The sequence below is a fragment of the Pezoporus flaviventris genome, unplaced genomic scaffold (genome assembly GCF_033815535.1).
Source record: "Pezoporus flaviventris isolate CSIRO_AGI_PZ_B2104156 unplaced genomic scaffold, CSIRO_AGI_Pfla_v1 ptg000083l, whole genome shotgun sequence".
In the NCBI taxonomy this organism is placed as follows: domain Eukaryota; kingdom Metazoa; phylum Chordata; class Aves; order Psittaciformes; family Psittacidae; genus Pezoporus; species Pezoporus flaviventris.
The window spans coordinates 8,799,400-8,819,260 of NW_026892631.1; the positions used below are offsets into that span (position 1 = coordinate 8,799,400).

A 19,861-nucleotide genomic window follows, 5' to 3' on the forward strand; every position below is an offset into this window, starting at 1 on the left:
GCAACTGCTCAAAATCTTCATGGCCACCTTTAAGAACATGATACAGAACATCACGTTCATCTCATCTTCTTCAGACTTTATCTCCTCCTCCTGGCTAGCAAGGAAACACCCTGCTGGGGCCTGCACGTGTGTGACTTCTGTGTGGGTGCCCAGTAAAGGAATAAAGGGTTTCTTGCTATCTGCTGCCCATACACAGGCTTTGCATCCTCGAGTTTGCCATATTTTAGTGAAATAAGCTGATGGAGACACAGCTTAACAAGCAGCATGACTACAGGTAGGATTTTCCAAGGGAAGGGCTTTAATTCCATTCATAAAGACAGATACTTTTTTCCTTCCAAGCACAGCTAACTCAAACATCAGTAACACTGAACTTCACACAGTCATAAAGCAGGCAGAAATGTGCACAGATGTTAGGGCACGTAACACTTGGATGGGTTCCTTTCCCCTCCCACTAACACTGTTTTTGTTTTGGTGATGATGTACATAGGCTACACAAAACCACACTTCGTGTGTCTGTCTCTGCTGTTACCAAAATGAAGACTTCATTAAGGCAACTACTACTACAGGCAGGTATACACAATGGATTAAGGATAAAGAAGTCACATTTCTTGTGCAGATCTCTGTAAGGCTTGATGTGGAAGGATCAGAACAGCGAATGTGAATCGTACTGAAAACGCACAGGCTGACCTTTGGTCAGGCAGCACACTGCCTGCTTGCTGTTCATCTGCAATAAAAGTCAGGGAGAGAGAGAAGCTGCTAAACTGTAAAAGGACTAATCCCCACTACCACAGAAACTGTTTCGGGTTTGTGTTCTTTTAATTCTTGCTTCTTCCTATTTATTCTTTGCTCTTCTCTTATACTTACAGCCATGAAATCCCAGCCAAGATGCTTCCAGAAACTGGAACTGGCCTACCTCTACCCTTCCCTCCCTCCAAGCTGCAGATTGCTTCTACAAACCAGAGCCTGCATTTCAGCCGTCACCACTGATTTCTGTTCTGGGTTTCTTCTCACCAGAGCATCTGTAGCAGGAGGAGGTGGGTGCTGGAGCTGCAAGGCTGGCTCTGTGGTTAGAGGTGTGCCCAAGGGGCTGATGTGCAGCAAAACCCGCTTGACATCTTGTTCTGAACACCAAACACTGGCACTACAAAAACTTCACAGTGAGCACAGGGCCAACAAGGGAAAAGGAAAGGAAGGCAGTCGTGAAGGAGTGGGAGACACACACCTCACAGAGCCTCACACTGGGGAAGAACAGGACTTCACAGCTCTTCATTATTCCTAAAGCATGGTTCCAGCACTGCTGTTCTGGCAAGTGCAGAGCTTTCCTAAAGAGCGCTTCCAGGTAAGGGCACCAGGAACTTGCTTCCCTTCACGGATTCAAGACACGGTTCCTAACAAAGCAATCAAATCACAGAAACACCGGATGAGTTAAGTTCAGACGTTCATTTCCCATAAACAAACCCCAAAAACCTGTGGCTATTTTTGGGCAGGTTTCAAAATTTGACACCCTCTGAAGTGACAACCGTTTTTTGTTTGGGGTTTTCTGTTTGACAACGAGGCTTTCCAAAATAAGAGCGGCACAAAAACTCCCCATAAAGAATTTCAGTCTTCCAGTGGTTTCAGCAGGTCCCGGTTGGCATTTCCAGGCCTGTCCCCTCGGAGCAATAGGAACAAATCCTCTTTTTGCAGTTTTATCACACAACACGGTTGACATTCAACGTCCTAGGGATAAAGGCGTCGGTGTGCTCCAGCTCTCACATGGCAGCCAACATCCTCCACTGAAAGCCGTGGCAGTTCTTTGCTTGACAGACTGGGCTTTCCGCAGCCCCCCGACACGGATCAGCGCCGCAGCCTGAGAAAGAAGGCGTGCTTGCACTCCTTGCTGTCCAAGGGGTAGTATTTGTCATAAAAATCCAAAATGTACTCTTCAGTCTTAAATCCAAACTTCTGGTAGAGCAGCATAGCAGGGTTGCTTGCAGAGACGTGAAGGGTTACGTCTTTGCCCATGCAGGTCTGCCAAGGGAGGAGAAGGGGGAGAAAAGAAAGAAGTATCACAGCAACAGAATGAGACAGCCTCTGGGGGAATGCGGAGGTGAAGAGATTCATCAGTTCAGGTATTCAGGTTACTGAGGAAACGTGAGAAAACTGCAGGCCCCAACACAGAAGTTACCACACACAGCAACAGCAGAGGGAGCGCTGCTGTTCCTCCGCTCCTTTGTTTCTGGGAAATGTGGAATCCTCGACGATGAAAGCAGGCATTTGGATTATAATTTGTCAGCTTTCCATTGTCAATTGCTAAGTGATTGTTAATTAAAAGCAACCTCAGTGCACAGCAAAGGTCTCTAATACTTATTAACAATGGCCTGAAGAAAAGGCAAAACATGCCAGAGGATCAGGTGCCCCACTCCTCCCTGTCAACAGAGCCGAGCTCTGGGACCAGCACACCTCTGGGCCGTCACGCTGGAATTCCTGTCTATCCCACCCAGCTCCTCTCCCATCCTTCAGGGCACAGCACTCCTGAGAAGGCAGGGAACTCAGTTCAGACAGCAAATGGCACAGCTAAAGTTACCTAGAAGATCCCAGATTACTCTAACCAGCAGCTCTCTGATAAAGATGCTGATATAATAAAGCTTTCCTGCTTTCATCTAGTGTTTTAATAGCATTCTGTGTACACTATTGTCTACGTGGGAACAGCACCACCCCTTAGGAAATTTCCAAGGTAGATCGTTTAAAGGGAAAGCTCTCATAGGGATTAATGGGGGGAATATAATCAGGAGGCCTTTTTGGGGAAGGGAAGTTGGAATGAGATCATTAAGAAGATGCAGTCTGGTTCTCTGGGCCACATGCATTAGAGGGTAACTTCTTACAACAAACTCATCATCAAGGCACCATTTACATCAACACATTTCCTATTAGATTATGCTGTTCCTAAGAATTCATCCCCAAACTCAGCACACTGATCCACTGATCTGGTCATAGAAACTGTTAGGTTAGAAAAGCCCTTCAAGATCATCCAGTCCAACTGTTCCCCAGCACTGCCAAGGCCACCACTAACCCATGGCACTGAGGGCCTCGTCTACATGGTTTGTGAACACTTCCATGGACGGTGATTCCAGCACTGCCCTGGGCAGCCTGTTCCAATGCCTGACTGCCCTTTGGGGAAGGAGTTGTTCCCGATATCCAGCCTAAACCTCCCCTGGTGCAGCTGGAGGCCGTTTCCTCTTGTCGTGTCCCTTGTTCCTTGGGAGAGGAGACTGACCCCCACCTCACTACAACATCCTTTCAGGTATTCAGAGAATCACCCTTAATCCCAACAGTGTATGACAGTGACTCTTGCTACAGAGAGCAGACCCCAGTGTTAGCCCAAGCAGGCTGCGAAGCATCACCTGCAATCTGGGGGTCAAGGAACAAATGGTCAGAAGAACCATTTCTTCTCCTCCATGATTAAAAGCCTTCTACCACTGACAAACAGTTCACAATGGAAAAATAAACCTAGTGTGAGCCGAACATACAATGGTGATCTCTCATTGCGAGTGAGCCTCGTCAGCCTCAAACCTGCCTGGCCCTCTCCTCAACATAGAATAGTTAGGGCTGGAAAGGACCTGAAGATCATCGAGGTCCAACCCCTCTGGCAACTTTATGCTATGTACCTGCAAGCAGAATTGCGTTAATTGGCTGTGATATACCCTACAAAAAGCTGTGATGATTTTCTGTAGCTCGCTTGCCAACACATCCCAACTCTGCTGGAGAGACGTGATCCAGCTGCTGGATCCCTGCAAACCTTGGCACACTGCTTGCGCCTGTTCTCACCAAGTGCTGACATCTCACATCAACAGACGACAGTTGAGGGAGATTTACTTAAACACTTTACACAGAGATGCTTGGGAAACTGAAGGGGTGAATTTAAAGCAGATTGGTTCATGCCCTGCATCGACACATAGAGCAAAGAGAGGTGGACACTACAGAGAGATGTGTAAGAGTTACCCTCAGGTGGCCCAGAAGAGCCACCCTCAGTGGAATATGCTTTTCCAAGGTACAGATCACTGTTCCCAAGGCTCTACCGGCACTCTCTACCTCTCTCCAGCCAAATGAGCACGAGGAAAAACAGTTTGAATGGCGAGTTTATGCTAGTGCAGCTCATCTGGAGTAAAACAAGTTAAGAAATGTTTCGTATCGGCAGCTCTGCCAAGACTATTCAGGGAGTGGTGAAGCTGTGGGTCCTGAAGAGGCACAGTTTGGCTGCAAACAGGACATATGTCTGCATCCTTACTCAGAATTAAGCTGGATTTCCTGCTATTTAATTCAGTAAAGTGACTGGAATTAAGGCCGCCTGAATAACAGTATTCACACAGAGATTTAATGAAGTTTAACTACTTTAATTCCACCTGTTTAGTGAGCTCCAACTAATTTTCCCAAGTATCCCATGGAACAAAGCCCAGTACAAGCTAGTTTGAACAAATTTGAATGAGGTTGCGAACACTTATTCTTTATCTTCAATGCAGCTGGATTTGAACCAGGGTATTGAAAGCGAAAGAGAATGATTATGATCAGTAAGTGATTTAATGCAACGGCCCTGGTCACGGAATAAACATCCACGTGCAGCCAAGAAAGCTGCAATAGCTTCTAACTGAACCTCCCCATATGATCACATTTTCTCCCTTAAGCCCCAAATTTATGGTATTACTGTTATGAGAACTGTTGAGCACTGAAGAACACAAAGCTAATCCCAACAGTCAAAGCCTGCAGCATCTCACTAGCTCCCAGGACCTGACCTGTATGGTTATTCTATTAAATACATTGTAGTTTCTATTTTGAAGTGATTTCTCCCCATAGGACATGGGCTGCTGACAATGTATGTGATGTAAGCAGAAGAAGGGCAAGGGGAAGAGCCAGAAGGGAAGAACACAACACTACTTACTCTAATATTTGCATGTGTGCACACAAGGAAGGAGGGAGAGCCAGTTCTTTAGCAGAAACATGGGACTTTTTCATTACCTGAATAAGGTGGTAAATCATGAAGGTTGCAATCCCAGCCCTTCTCCACTCAGGGTGAACAAACAGAAAAGAGATGTAAGCTTCATTGTATTTCACATCTGGCACCATAAAGCCAAAGGCAATGATCACTTTCTTGTAAAGGACGACAACACTGAAGTCTGGGTACTGCAGGCATTCTGACAAATCGATTCCTATGGAGAGAGAAACAGCAGATGGAAGCATTGCAAATGAAAAGTGTCACACCTGCATGGAAATTCAGGGGCATAAGGCCTTTTAGAAACATTCACTTGATCCCTTCCCTTCACCTTAATTTCAAAGCACTGATATTGAGAGATGCTTCAGCAAAACACACAGACAAAATGAGACCTGCTTACTAGTGGGGATTCTTGCACAGAGAAATGAAACAGAGCTGATTTTCCTCCCAAACGACTCGAGGAGGAAACTAACAACTCGAAAGCACCTTCTCTCAAACAGTATGGCTTAAAATAAAGATCACACGATCTCAGCATCCAGCTCATCTTCCTTGGTTTGTATTGTGAGCTGTATCAGCAGGCTCTGCTAAGCACTCAGCTCTAAATATGCATGTGGATAAAGGTACTGGCATGTGCAAATGTTTGCTGGATTGGGTCCTAGCAAGCTTGTGCCTCTTGCCTGGGGCTCTTAAGGGCTGCAGTAAGATTAATGATAGGGGTTTGGTTCTCCATTTCACCTGGGCTGGGCCAGCACCAGGTTGATGTACACCACTCCTATGCCAGCTGCCAAGGACCTGCCTGCAGACAAGCAAAGGGGGCTGGTTTAGAGTGCATCTGCCTGATGCACCATCCTGGTCCTCCTGCAAACTCTCTCCAGATGCAGCAGACATGAAACTGGGCTTCAGCTTTGGTAGCACAACTGCCTAAGGTAACCTGGCCTTGATCTTCTGCTGCCTCCTGTTGCGCACACTCAGCTGTTTGTGGAGCTGCACTGTGAACCTGACCACAGCTTTCTCTGCTATCAGAATAGATAGCAGCCTGGCAGCACTCACACAGCATGTCAAGGCCAAGCAGTGCAGTTCAAGGCACAGAAGACTGCTCTGTAATTTGTGTGGACAGGCCCTAAATGAGGTGCAATACATAGCAGAGCTGCTCCAAGAATGTTAGTTTCAGCCTCAAATTGGCCATCACAGATCTATTTGGGATAACAAAGCAGCACAGTGTGTTTTCCTGTAATGTTTATTATCACTCCTGATGAGATGCAAGACTCCATAAGGCACCAGGCACAAATAAGGGAGTAAGCTGGGAGAAGTGAGTGGGAGGAATCGATTGGCAATAGGGAGCCACGTTAATTATCTCAAGGCTGCAATTGACTGTGAAGTGCCTCACAGCATGTCTGAACAGGAACCCTGCATTGCCCTGAGCACGCTGGCGTCTATGGAATGGTGCCGTCCCCTCAGCACGCAGTTATTCCTGTCAGAAGATGCTTAGCTCAGTATGGTTTACCACTTGTCTGCTGGGGAGATGTTTCCCGTTAGGGCATGAAGGCACAAGATACCGTGAGAGACAAGGGGGAATCTTGCTTCACATCAGCTCATTTGCAGTAACTACCTGCAAACTTGTTTCTGCCTTGTGAGAAACAAGAGCAGCTCTGACAGGAAGGATTAGGACAGGCGGAAGGACTGAGGCCTGGGCTCACCACACCTGGTGAAGCACCCAAAACTTAAGAAATCAGTCAATTACAGCATCGCTTTTAGAAGGCAACTGAGCACACCTAAGGAGCCATTTACTGACCATAGCATCCCCAAGCACACATGCTTTGCATGGCTAAACTTAGGTGGAATTACAGCTACTTCTCTGAACAGTGCTTTCTGCATATCCCACCCCCCTCATTTGTACCAGCCCCTAGTGGAGCTAAACCCTTTGTATCAACAAAGGCACTGTGCTTTATCTCCTGATGTATCAACCTCCTTGCTCACCTCTCCTGCTAAAACACAACCAAGGTGCAACAAATCATGTAATCCCAGCCTCAGAGAACGTACACCATGGAAGAGATCCCGATTCCCGTTTGAAGGCCGATGGGAGTGCCAGCTTCTGATTTACTGATGAACAGTTCACAGTCAGGTGGAACACACCCACGCTTCTTACATGAAATAAAACAGGGTGAGTCCTGAAGAACTTAATGAAGGTGCAACCCAACTTGGCCAGAACTTCAAATGCATTATCAGAAGAGGAGAGACTGTGACAAAGGGGTTCAGCCTCTGTTGGGACTGCAAGCGAGCTCCAAAAAACTTGTGAAAGGGAAGGTACTCCTCCTTTTCTCCCCCACAATGGTACAGTTTGGGCAGTGAGTAGCACAAAGAGCACCCATCCTGACTGCAGCAGGAGCACTGCTGAACTACAAGCCCTGTTGAATCACTATCTGCTGAATCAAAACACAGAGCAAACAGTTACTTGGAAGAAAGGTGTGTACTGTTTGTACTGGGCTTTTCTAATTAGACTGCCATGCTGTTTGCTGATCACAAGCTGATCCATGCAGTACATGAACATCACCATTATTATTTCAGGAGTAAAGACTACAGCCTCATAACTGCCCCCATAAAGGGCAGACGCTGTCCCCAAAGAGCCTAAGTTCAAGAAGACACCCAAAAATCGATACCCAAGCTTTCCCTTACCTTGCAAATACTGAGGCTTGAAGAAATAAAGGACACCACAGTAAAGCTTGCGGTTTGAAGTGTAATTCCTAAATTTCATTCCAACATACCCAGCTTATGGCTGCTAGGAAGAAACTTTCTCATGAAGCTAATGAGCAGTAGATCTCTGGTATAAAACAGCCCCAATTGTTTCACTGGATGCCTAGTTTTCCCAACTGACTACTCCTATTGCCATCAACAGTGTTACCCAAAACTATCTATTTCTTTAAGCAGTGTGCTAATTCTGGCCTAATTGCCCAGTTCTAAATGATCTCAAGAGACAAAGACACCAAGCCCATGTCTCCATCTCAGCTGCATTCCTAGGACATCAGATAATGGTTTTCTAAGAACGGAGCCAGACACCAACTGAAGCAAAAATGAGCCCAAGAATACTCCTTTTTGGAACAAAACCACTTCCTTCTTTGAAAACCAAGCACTGAAGCAATCTTACCAGGCCAGAAGAATTCATGGCACATGGAGTTTATAGTGGGGATGTGATTAGGGCGAACGTAGCAGTAATCGACGGGTGCTTCTGGCTCAGCCTTCCAGTTGAGATCATTCCTGTGCGGATACGCCCGGATTTCTGCCAGCAGCTGGAGTTTTGGGGGCTTTGTCTCATAATCACGCCTGCCAGTAACACGGAAAGCAAACACAAAACATGAGTGAGCAACAGTAACTGCCGCTGAATGGGTTCTGCCCATGAAATACTTCCTGACACGCTCAACTAGGAACAAAAGAACAGATTCTTCGTTCAACTGGGAAAACAGCACCCAGCTCAGCAAAACCGCCCTTGTGTCAGAGGCCAGGACATGTTCTGGATTGCAGCAAGCCAAGCCAGCCTCCCCTAACAGGCAGGAGCAAGGAAATCATGGTTCTGACCCAAAAGCAGGTGCAACTTGCACTGCAAGACTTCCGTGACTCCCTCTTTGCCCTGCATCTGTTCTCTCTTGGAGATTCCCCTTCCCAGCGCACAGCCAGCTCAAATCCTCAGCTAACCCAACCACTATCCCTTCAGGGTTACGACTGGCTCTATATGGATGAGCAAGGAGCACTGGCCAGGGTGTCCCCTCTGCGGACTGTTGGTTCATAAGCCAAGAGCAAATTCAGACTCAACCTCTGACCAACTGTACCTGATGTAAGGTTTCAGCACACGGGATGTGTAAGGACTGACGATGCTGTGGTCTGTCAGCAGGTCCTCTGAGCCTACCAGTCGATACAGGAACTTTGTGGTCTGCTGTCGATAGCCCTTCATGGCAGGCAGCATTGTCTGTATGTACAAAAACAATGCAGAACATCTCAGGAATATCAGTCAATGACTTAACATAGGGGAATCACATCAACAGAGGGGGTATAAGGGCCTCTCAATGTGACCAGATGGACTGGAGCCACAGCATGATGGTCCCACCTCAAGAGGACTATGCTTGGCACTCTTGGATTCAGCACCCAAACCTATGAGCCACACACATCACTCAGAAAGGCACTGCAAGTGATCTTCCTCCTATATCACATGAAAGATCAACTGCTTATTTGAGTGCTTCCAAGCCTCCACCATCAGTGTTTGGGCAGGGCTGGAGTACAAATACATAGACATTTGTGGTGCTGACACTGACAGACAGCTGTGCTGTACGAGCACGTCCCAGGAAGAAAAGGGCTTGTGACAGCATTGGTGGGGACACAGCCCCAGGTCAAAATGACTCTTGTTCATAACCCTTTTCACTTTGGGAGTCAGATAACCTCAAGGTGACACTGTCAGCTGTCAGTGCCAAAAGGTCACTTAGATTTAGAAATGCTCACCTGGTATCTGTCCAAGATCCTGAAGTCCTGGCTAGTAGTTCTGTATGTTGCTTGCCCTAGTGGGGACCTGGAAACACCTCCTTCTTTGGCTCCATAAATCCCATCAACCAAGAGCAACGCAGCGTTCACAACCTGGTCCAAGTCAAAGAGTGGCAGCCCTCTTTCCCTCTTGGCCTGCCTGACTAACAGCTTGCGCCTCAGTCTCCGGGCCTCCGGGGTCATGCTCATGGCATTGGGACAGGCTTCCAGTCTCTTCAGCAGCAGCTTTTCCTCATAGATGCTAACAGAGGTGTGCTTGGGAGCTCTGGGTTTAGCATCCTTCTCCAGCTGCGGCTTCCTCTTGTCTCGTCCCCTCACCTGCAGCGATGAGTTTGACTCTTCAGGATCTTCACTGTCACCTTCCATCCTCTCTGTTTTCTCTTCCTCACTCTCCACCTCTTGCTTGATTTGTTCAACTGTCTTCACTTTTTTCCTACTTGCTATCACAGTGCCAGCACTGCCTGTCCCATTGGGAGGGGGCACGTACTCTATTCCCGGGTCTATGACTCCATCTCCTTCCATCTCCTCATCATCTATTCAATAGAGAAAAATAACCCTGGTTAAAAATGTAAATATCAAAGCCCCATTTCAAAAAGGCTGTCACAGGACATCTCACAGAATGGTTAGGGCTGGACCTTAAAGAGCACCTATTTCCTCTCTACTAAGGAGAAACAATGCAGGTTTACTCAACACACTCCACATGTAGTAGTATATGTACAAGTATATGTAGGTCTTACATACTTCTGGCCCTCCTGATTTTGGACAGGAGAAACCATCGGGAGTCCAATTTCAGGACACCTCCTCCTAAGGTGTCTTGCAGTTTGGCATCTGAAAACATAGCACTCCTGAGCTGCAAGCTCAGGCTCTCGGACAAACGTTGAATTGCTGACAGTTCCTGAAGACTGGGGATCAAATGGTCCAGCTGGTGAGATGTATCTTCAGTGAGCATAACCTGGAGAAGTTCTGCTTAATCTGAGGGAACGATTAGAAGTTACTGAAACACAGGATTTGTCCCTCTACAGAACCTGACTATTCTTCCTTCCATTCATCCTTCCATCCGTCACTTCCACAAAGAAGTGCTTTATTCTCTACTCTACCAACTAGATTGAGGTCTGGCTCCTTAAGGAACTAACAGCATTCAGCCTGCATCACTGCTTTGCAACTCAACTAGAATCCAACATCTGTTAATTGGGATGCTCGAACTTATAACACTACTGGAACTACTGCCATGAGAATAACATTTCTGCCATTGAAAACCATTACAGACAAAAACAGAGTTGCTTTCTAACAGTGTAATCTGTGTTGCAGCAAAATGCTTCTGCTGAGTGATGCAGCAGCTGCTAGGTGAAATCTTCTACCACTGTTTAGTCAGGATCCCTCAGAAGACAATAATGGTTGTTTCTTTTGTCCTTAGAAGCTGGCAATAAAGCCATGGAAAATTAATCGAGGGTTACATGCAGCCAAGACAAACAGACTATTACCAGTTACTTCCCATCTTATCTTGAAGAGATCCTGCAGCTCATCCTAAGTTACCTTTTTTTAACATCTTCCTAAACAACTACATGTGACCCCCAACCAAAGAGGGATGTGGAGCTGCTGGAACAAGTTCAGAGTAAGGATGGTGTGGCCCTGGCACAGGGTGCCCAGAGAAGCTGTGGCTGCCCCGTCCCTGGCAGTGTTCAAGGCCAGGTTGGATACAGGGGCTTGGAGCAACCTGCTCTAGTGGAAGGTGTCCCTTCCTGTGGCAGGGGGTTGGAACTGGATGAGCTTTAATGTCCCTTCCAACACAAACCAGCCTGGGATTCTACTATGATTATTAAACTAAACCCAAAGCATCTCTTACCGTGAAACAGAGCCTGTGGTGGCATGACATCTGGGATCAGATCTGCTTCTGAGAGAAGGCTGGGAGTCGCTGAATGCGAGGCCGGGGTGCCAGGAGCGGAGAAGTCCAGAGATGGGGAAGGAGAAGGGCTTGTCAGAGGAGTGCGATCTGAGGAGCTCAAGGAGGAGAAGTCAATCACTTCTCCTTTCTCCAGGACGATATCGGGACGACGGCCTCGACTGGAGAATTTAACTGGAGTGGAAGAAGTGCTCCGGTCCAAAAAGCCGGCTGCCTCCTTCTGGGCTCTCCGAATTTCCTTGGCTTCTTGAGTACGAGATCTCTTCTCCTTCAGCTCCATGGCTGACTCGACTGGATTGCGGCTTACCCGCTTCCTGAGTCCTTCCACCGTAATGATGGGATCCAGAGGCGGCTTGGAAGCTGCTAAAGAAGTAGTTTGCTTATTCTAACAGACAGAGCTCCTGCAACCACTGGATGCATTCTACACAGTCAGAAAAACACATTCACTACAAATCTTAGAGGATGCATTTTCAAGGTAGCCAAGAAATTCACTCTGGGACACACAGGATAAAGCCAATGCACCTCTAAAGCCTCACTAAAGCCCCCATCTTGCTCCTCTGCACAGAAGGGGATTTGCACCTAGTGACATAAGATAAAAAACCCTCCCCAGGTAAAGGGGAGCAGAGAAGTTGTAGATGTCAGCTAAAACAAAACCCCTGCACAAATCTCCAAACCCTGTAAATCACCTACTAACAATGCAAAAGGCTAATAAAATTTAACAGCCTTCTCACACTACAGTATATGCACCATAGTCTCCTTCAGTCTACTGTTAGAGCACAGCAAAACTAAGAAACAGCCCATGCACACAGACACATGGGTTTAAGTAAGCTTTTCTCATGCCTTCCAGCTCTGTCAGCTCTGGCCCAGAGAGGACCCTACACACCATCAGGGAAAGAAGTTACCTTTTGCCTTCAGCGCAGATGCAGACAGCTTCTCTCCTTCAGGTTTCATTGTCGGGGGTTTATTATGAACCAGTTTCCACCATCCAGGTTCTCCAAATTCCTGCGCCCCTGAGCGGAAAAACAAGGGGCTCCCAACAGAGAGACAGCCAGCGACTGTGCTCCACCATGTTGAGGTCTTTTTCCTGTGGTGGGAGAGAGGAAAACAAGTGTTAGGTCCCCACTTGTCAGTCTGCTTTCATCCTGAAGCCTCCTCCTTCACCAAGATGATAACAGTGCAATTATTGTTTTGCGAATGAGCTGCCACACACCAAGCCTACAGAAGAGAGATCCACACTGCTACCAGAGCCCCAGCAGCCAAAGCTGATTATACCCTCACTTATACTCCCCCCAAAAAAACCCTGTGGTTGGTAGGACACATCCCTGGCAGTGTTCAAGGCCAAGTTGGATGGGGCTTGGAGCAACCTGGTCTAGTGGAAAGTGTCCTTGCCTGTGGCAGGGGGTTGGAACTGGATGAGCTTTAAGGTCCCTTCCAACCCAAACCATCCTATAAACAATCTATGTGACTGGCAGCCACAGCTTTTCTGTGCAACCTGTGCCAGGGTCTTACCACCCTCAGAGGGGAGAACTTATTCCTGATGTCTCATCTCAGTCTCCCCTGTCAGGTTAAAGCCATTCCCCCTTGTCCTGTCCCTACAGGCCCTTGTCAAAAACCCCTCTCCAGATTTCTTACGAGCCCCTTTAGGCACTGGAAGCTGCTCTAAGGCGTCCTCAGAGCCTTCTCTTCTCCAGGCTGAACAAGCCCAGCTTTCTAAGCCTTTCACTCTGCAGGACCATGTACTCTACTGGGTATTTGAGCACTTTTTGATCCTCTGAGTGCTGATGAAGATGTTGTTTAGGCAGGAAGTGAAAAGAAATATTAAAAAATTGCCCCTATAGCCAGTAACAGAGGTAACGTCTCAGATACTGGAGAACTGCATTCATGGTGTACAGTCTAAACCCATACTTGCATAGGGTCTCAGGATTCCTTCTTGTCTTTGCACATCACCACTGGGAAAACCATCAGTACCAGGCTAGGGTGGACTGAGCAAGTATTCACTGGTGTCTGAGCACTGCAATTACACATCCTGGGGTACCAACCTTAAAATGTGGGAGATTAAACTCGGGTGCCCCAGATCACAGTCTGGAGTGTTCCAGTAAGTCTGGATAAGCTGTTCTGGATAAGCACATGTTAAACATGCCAAAAAAGCAAAGCATTGAATGCCTCGAACCTCTACACATGGTTCAGCTGTCCCTGTTCCACCAGTGGCTTGTCCAGGAAAGCAGCAAAACTATGTCTGATGCCAATAATCACTTCATCTGAATTTTAGTCAGAGCAAGGAGTGCCCAGTCACCAGGGCAGGTCTCAAAAGGCTGCAGCAAACCCTGCGAGGTGATGGCTCCCTAAGTGAGGGACAAGGGACCTTCAGCTGCCTTCCTGCCAGGATCCCCCTGGCTTCCAGCAGGGACAAGTACTAACATTTATGAGAACAGAGCAAGGAGGCACAGACAAGCAATGAAAGCAAACCAATGAGCCAATCCAGTTAAGGAGAAAGGCCAGAACTTACAAAAGAGAAATCCCTGGGGAGGAAAAGAAGCTGTGAAGTCAGCATAGACCACTAGTCCATCCAGTCCCATGGGCAGGGACACCTTCCACTAGAGCAGGCTGCTCCAAGACCCATCCAACCTGGCCTTGAACACTGCCAGGGATGGAGCAGCCACAGCTTCTCTGGGCATCCTGTGCCAGGGCCTCAGCACCCTCACAGGGAAGAATTTCTTCCTAATGTCTAATCTAAATCTCCCCTCTATCAGTTTAAAGCCATTCCCCATATGCTACCTGAAGGAAGACAAGAATATACGCACTTACATTGCTTTTATGGGACATTCTTGGGGTTGTTTTCTCTCACTATACTATGCTTATTCTTTCCCAGAAGTACCCCTTATGCCTACATTCAGGTTCTCAACGTTAAATCCTTCAAACTCCCCACTAGTGAGGCTCAACAGAGACATCACCAAATTCACCACGATTCTTGTCTATCTGCATAACACGTTTTAATTCCTTTGGCTCACCAACCAGACCTTCAGGAAACACCACATCTTTACCTGTTCCCAAGTAAGAAAGTCCAGTGTTTCTCAATAAAAGCACAAATATCTTCTTTCCATCTGAAGTATCCCTGACGGCCCGTGCCTTCCAGTGACAGATTGTACATCGCCAGCATGACAACCTGGAACAGAAAGCGTTGGACACAAGTGAAAATCGCCCCTGCTTTGTGTTCTGAATGGCCCCCCAGAGCTGCCACACACACACAGATCTTTGCTCCCTCATTTATAACTGACTTTTGCAATATCTCACAGGCAACTCCTGCAATCCATCTTCCTCCCGCTTTCATGCTGCCCATTCTCGTCTTTCTATTGTTAGATGCACATTCCCTCCGAGATTTCTGCATCCCAAGGGAATAACCAGCTGCCTAGTTATGCAGGTTTATACTGAGATCCAAGCTTTTGCAGTGGTTGTATAAATGAATTATATCACAACTGGGGCCTGTACGGAAAAGTCCTTCCAAAAAAGGGTCACAAGTAATCCCACTACCTAATCCATCAGGAACACAGTGACAACAGTCTCTCTAGATACTTACTATTACATTTCAAACTGGACAGACTTTAAACTCTCTGTAAAATTACACATCTGCTTATTGTTCAGGGTATTGAAAGAATTTGGTTTGTCTCCCAGTGATCGTCATTGAACACAATCTATTTACACCTCAATTCATGTGCTTCACAACCAAATTTAGCCAGACCTATTGAACTCCTAAACTAAAGGGCAGGTATAAAAAGTATCACATCTCTTTATGTTAATTCAAGGGGGCCAATTTAAAATTACCCAATTTATTTGAATACAACTAAAATCAGCTAGGATTTAAGCTGACAGAGGGGAGGTTTAGATGAGACATTAGGAAGAAATTCTTCCCTGTGAGGGTGCTGAGGCCCTGGCACAGGGTGCCCAGAGAAGCTGTGGCTACCCCATCCCTGGCAGTGTTCAAGGCCAGGCTGGACACAGGGGCTTGGAGCAACCTGCTCTAGTGGAAGGTGTCCCTGCCTGTGGCAGGGGTTGGAACTGGATGAGCTTTAAGGTCCCTTCCAACGCAAACCAGTCTGGGATTCTATGGTCTTTCAACCATTACACAGCTTTAATGGACACTTTTTCCAGCGGGGACTTACTCTTCACCATCAAAGAAGTTTGAATGTGTTTTTCCCAAGGAAATGGGTTTCCTCACAGTGGGCCATAGCCTTCTGGAATGCATTGCTGAAGATGCCAAAGCGAGGAAATATAGACAGCTTTAATGTCCCCTGTACTCTAGTTCTGCCTTGTAACCCCTTCTAGTTTGATAACTGTTTACCTAGGATTTTGAGGTCTCTTTTTCTGTTTTTTCTTTTTAATTCAGGTGGGACACAGTCTAAGGACTTCACAAACCACTCTCTCCAAATGGCCAAAAATAAGGATTTGTAGAGGCCACATACTATGAAAACCAAATAAATCCAGAAATCACTGTCCCCATTTTTCCTACTTCAGAGAAGTTGATTTGGTGACTTCCCTCAATTTAACATACTTGGAAGCAGCAGCAGCAGCTCTGGCTGCTGGAAGCCTAAGGAGACAGTTCCTTCACTAGTCAATGTTCTTCTTCATCTGTTTTGATTTTGTCCATCCCTTCTTCCCCATGCCACTCCAAAGAGACTGCTCCTCCAGCACCCTGACTGCTCCTCCAGCACCATGACCTGCATCAGCCTACCCAAAGGGTGGTTGCTGATAATAAAATTTGATTGCTCAGGTATTTAAATGACTGAAATACCAAATTTCAGTGAGGACTGTTGCTAGTAAGCAGCTGGGTTGGGGCTTTGTGTTGAGGGAGCTGGCAAGCTTTCTGTTTGTACATTGCTACCTCACTAGTTTTACATTTGCTCATATACACAAAAAGCTGTTCATGCCCTGCAGCCAAACTGCATTCACTTTGCTTTCCCAAACCTGCCTGAAGCCATGAATTCATGAATAACATAAGGGGGAAGAAAAAAAATAAGAACAAGGCATGTGGCTTGTATGATTATCCTGCCATTTACCTGCCAAATGCCCAAGTTCTAATACGCAGACAATCCTTAGCGAATTCATTTCTGAAGCTCATTCACATGTCTCACTGTTACCTATACCTCGATTCTCTTTTTCTAGGTAGCACATACACAACAAACAGCAATTTTACAATGTCCTGTGGTTGTTCTGCCAGCACACACGTTTTACTCACTTGTTGCCACGTTAACCTCAGCCTTTCAAATTGCTCCTTCCCATCTTCTGAGCAATCGGAGCAAGTGAATCTGAAAAAGTTATCTCCTTTGAGGTAGCTGAGCTGTTCTCTCAGTTGACCTAAAATGAAGAGGCAAAAAATCAATTTCTCGATCCTTTTATAGGAAGAAGTGCTCCAGAGGAGATCTGGATTTCCTACATCAGGCAGAAAAGAACTTTTTTCTTCCAGAGTCCAAAGACCCAGACAGTTCACAGGAAGCATCAGAACTCACTATGACGGATTTATTTCACAGCCACAGCAGCCAGCAGTGACCAACTGAAAAACACAGGCATCAAAAAAGGGGCATTCTACTTAACATCTGAATGCAAGTACAAAGCCAAGGATCTCCTTGTTTCTGATGCATTTCTCTTCCCTGCTTCCCCACGATACCCTAGATGTGCCATCCCTGAAGACACTGAAGGCCAGGCTGGATGTGTTTCTGAGCAACCTGATCTAGTTGAAGATGTCCCATTGCAGGGGAGCTGGACTAGAGGAGCTTTGAAGGTCCCTTCTAACACAAACTATTCTATGATTCTACATACGTCAATAAATAGCTGTTTTCCCCCTCTGCTTTAAAAAAATAATAGCTGACCTGTTAAAAACAGTATGTGAGTGCAAAGGCTATCAGAGTAAACACGCATTCTCTTCCATGTCATCTTTCCACACACTGCTATGCGTCTTTACAGCTCTCTCAGACTGAGAGCCAAAAGAACAGCCCAACATTATCAGGAAACATTTTCTCTTTACTGCAGTTGATACGTGAGATCCCAAATCAGCAGAGAACTTCAGCACATGCCTTGCTGTGTAAAGCTAACCCTAACAACCCCACACACCCAAAGGTACAGGTATTAATTTGGTGTTTCTGCATTAGAGCAAAAACCACCACCTGAATCAGGACTTTCTCTAACAGGATGACAACTCCTTTACTGTACAAGGACATCAGATAAAGCATTTGTAATACACAGATGCTCTGCTTTCACAGTGAATCGCAGAACCTGACAATTAGAGTTGGCCTATGTCTGATGGGGGGGGGAAAAAACCCACACTGAGTAGATTAACAACAGTTCCACATGGCAATTAAAGGTAAAAGCAATCATTTGTCTGAGCATGGTGGTGATGTTCACAAGTGACAACTGACACCTGAACAATTAGCAAAGAGAACAGTATTTCCCTTCTCCAGCTCATTTACTTGGCACATTTGTATCTAGTTACCCCTGCTCTGTGACTGGCATTTTCTGCTCTTTGGATTTGTTCCACAGTAACAAGAGAGGAACGCCTTTACAAAATAAAGCAAAATGAGTGTTAAATCAAGTGCTCCAATGCCACTTTTAATGCTCCTTTTATTAATACATTTCAAGTTAGTATCTCCCTTTAACTGCATACCATCTTAATAGTATGATGCTGGTTTCACTACATTAACATCTAAACATTCACTAACACCCCTTGAGAGGAGACTTTTACAACTGTGACTCTTGGCAAACTCTAAGGTGACAAAAAGGACAGCTCTGACCTAACTGCAAGGCAGGTACCTCCTGAAGAGTTCACTATTTCTAGCCATAAATAAGCCAACCAGCAACCAAAAAATAACAAAACCAACCCCAAACCACCACAAACCCCAGCTAGCACGTAGCCATATCCAACTTTTGGAGCTAGTAACAGACCTGATAATCCAGAATTTACAAAGTAAAGTCAGGTCTGTCACGTTCCTAGCTCCTAACAGCATGTATCTTATGTCAAGCAGCAGTAGCAGAGGGATCAAGTTCTGCAGTTTGCTCCAAGTGCCTCCCAGAGTGACCTGCTACAGGCTGGACACACTTCTGTGAAAGCTAGCTTAAATTCACAATATCAGGAAACCATTAAGGTTGAGATTTAGCCATATGCTCTACAGATGTGACAAACTGACCAGAAAAAACACAAAACAAATGAGCAAACAAACCAAAAACAACTAACCCATCCCAAAGCCCTTTTCCCCTACAGAGCTTCACGGCAGGGGTCACTATCTGGGTAAGCAGAGGCCAAGTTGCTGGGCTAAAGTTCCCTAAACACACCACTGGGAAGTCTTTGGAGAGTGTGCATGTTTCTGAAGTCCTACCCTTGTTCTCTACTAATTAAAGACAATCCCATTTCTTTACATGGAATGCCAGCTCTTGACATGCATGCAGTACGTGGGTTGAAGTGCCTAACACACACCGCTGGCTGGCATCAGGCTGGAAGGGCTCCATACAATGCCAAGAGAGCCTTTCTCAGAATAATAGCTGTCTTGTTGGCCCCTTTAGGCACTGGAAGCTGCTCTAAGGTCTCCCTGGAGCCTTCCCTTCTCCAGGCTGAACAAGCCCAGCTCTCTCAGCCTGTCTCCAGAGCAGAGCGGCTTCAGCCCTCAGAGCATCTCCATGGCCTCCTCTGGATTTGCTCCATCAGCTCCACATTCCTCTTGTGCTGTTGCCCAAGACCTGGACACAGGACTGCAGGGGGGGTCTCACCAGAGCAGAGCACAGGGGGAGAATCCCCTCCCTCCAGCTGCTGGTCATGCTCTGGGGATGCAGCCCAGGACACAGCTGGTTTCTGGTCTGCAAGGATACACTGCATAACACTGTTTTCCTCCAATATCAGATGAAATACAGCTAAACAAAGGATGCCCCATAAAACAGGCATGCAGGACACGGTGCAAATAACCACCACAGCAATGCAAGCAATGTGACACAAAACAATGGGCAAGCTTACTTGCTGGTATCCACTTCTGGCACTTCTCACAGTAATAGGACATCTCCTCCATCCAGGACGTGTCACCTTCATCGCTGTTCAGAGAATCCCCGCTCTGGTCGTGTGATAAATCCACTGAGGCCTGGTCCTCAGACTCAACAATCAGGAGAGTCTCCCCTTCCACCTCACCCTCCTCCAGGCCCTCTGAGGTGGAGGTCCTGGTGGCTTCATCATCATGACGGCTCAGCAGCCCACTCATGTGGACATTATTAGCCATCCTAGATGGTGTTTATGGGAAGGAATAACTTCTTGTTACGCATTGACCAGTACACCCACACTGGATGTGCCAGCAAAGTCTCCACAGTCAAAGTGCCAATGACAAAGGAAATGTTCTGTGACCACACTATAGCTTCCGGGAGTAAATTATAACCTATACAAAAAAAAACGGTCTTCCACAGATTACTTCTGCTTGCCGAAATACTTGCAAGTACTCAGATCGCAG

General features: G+C 46.5%; 2 protein-coding genes across 3 annotated transcripts in view; both read right to left on the bottom strand.

The window, feature by feature from the left end:
* The window catches only part of LOC133280451 (baculoviral IAP repeat-containing protein 5-like), a 121,928-nt gene that overhangs the window by 4,318 nt on the left and 97,749 nt on the right, over positions 1-19,861 (bottom strand). The window lies entirely within an intron of this gene.
* On the bottom strand, positions 276-19,827 carry KAT14 (lysine acetyltransferase 14). 2 transcript variants are annotated; one of them, XM_061475158.1, is made up of 10 exons: positions 19,381-19,827; positions 16,621-16,739; positions 14,432-14,553; positions 12,293-12,474; positions 11,334-11,750; positions 9,452-10,023; positions 8,788-8,924; positions 8,109-8,284; positions 4,993-5,183; positions 276-2,010 (listed from the first exon to the last, which is right to left on the bottom strand). In XM_061475158.1, exons 1-10 carry the CDS (start codon positions 19,634-19,636, stop codon positions 1,837-1,839), a joined length of 2,346 nt encoding a protein of 781 aa, XP_061331142.1. In that variant the 5' UTR covers positions 19,637-19,827; the 3' UTR covers positions 276-1,836. The 2 variants fall into 2 exon arrangements, with proteins under 2 accessions (XP_061331142.1, XP_061331141.1); XM_061475157.1 differs by having other exon boundaries at positions 11,334-11,753.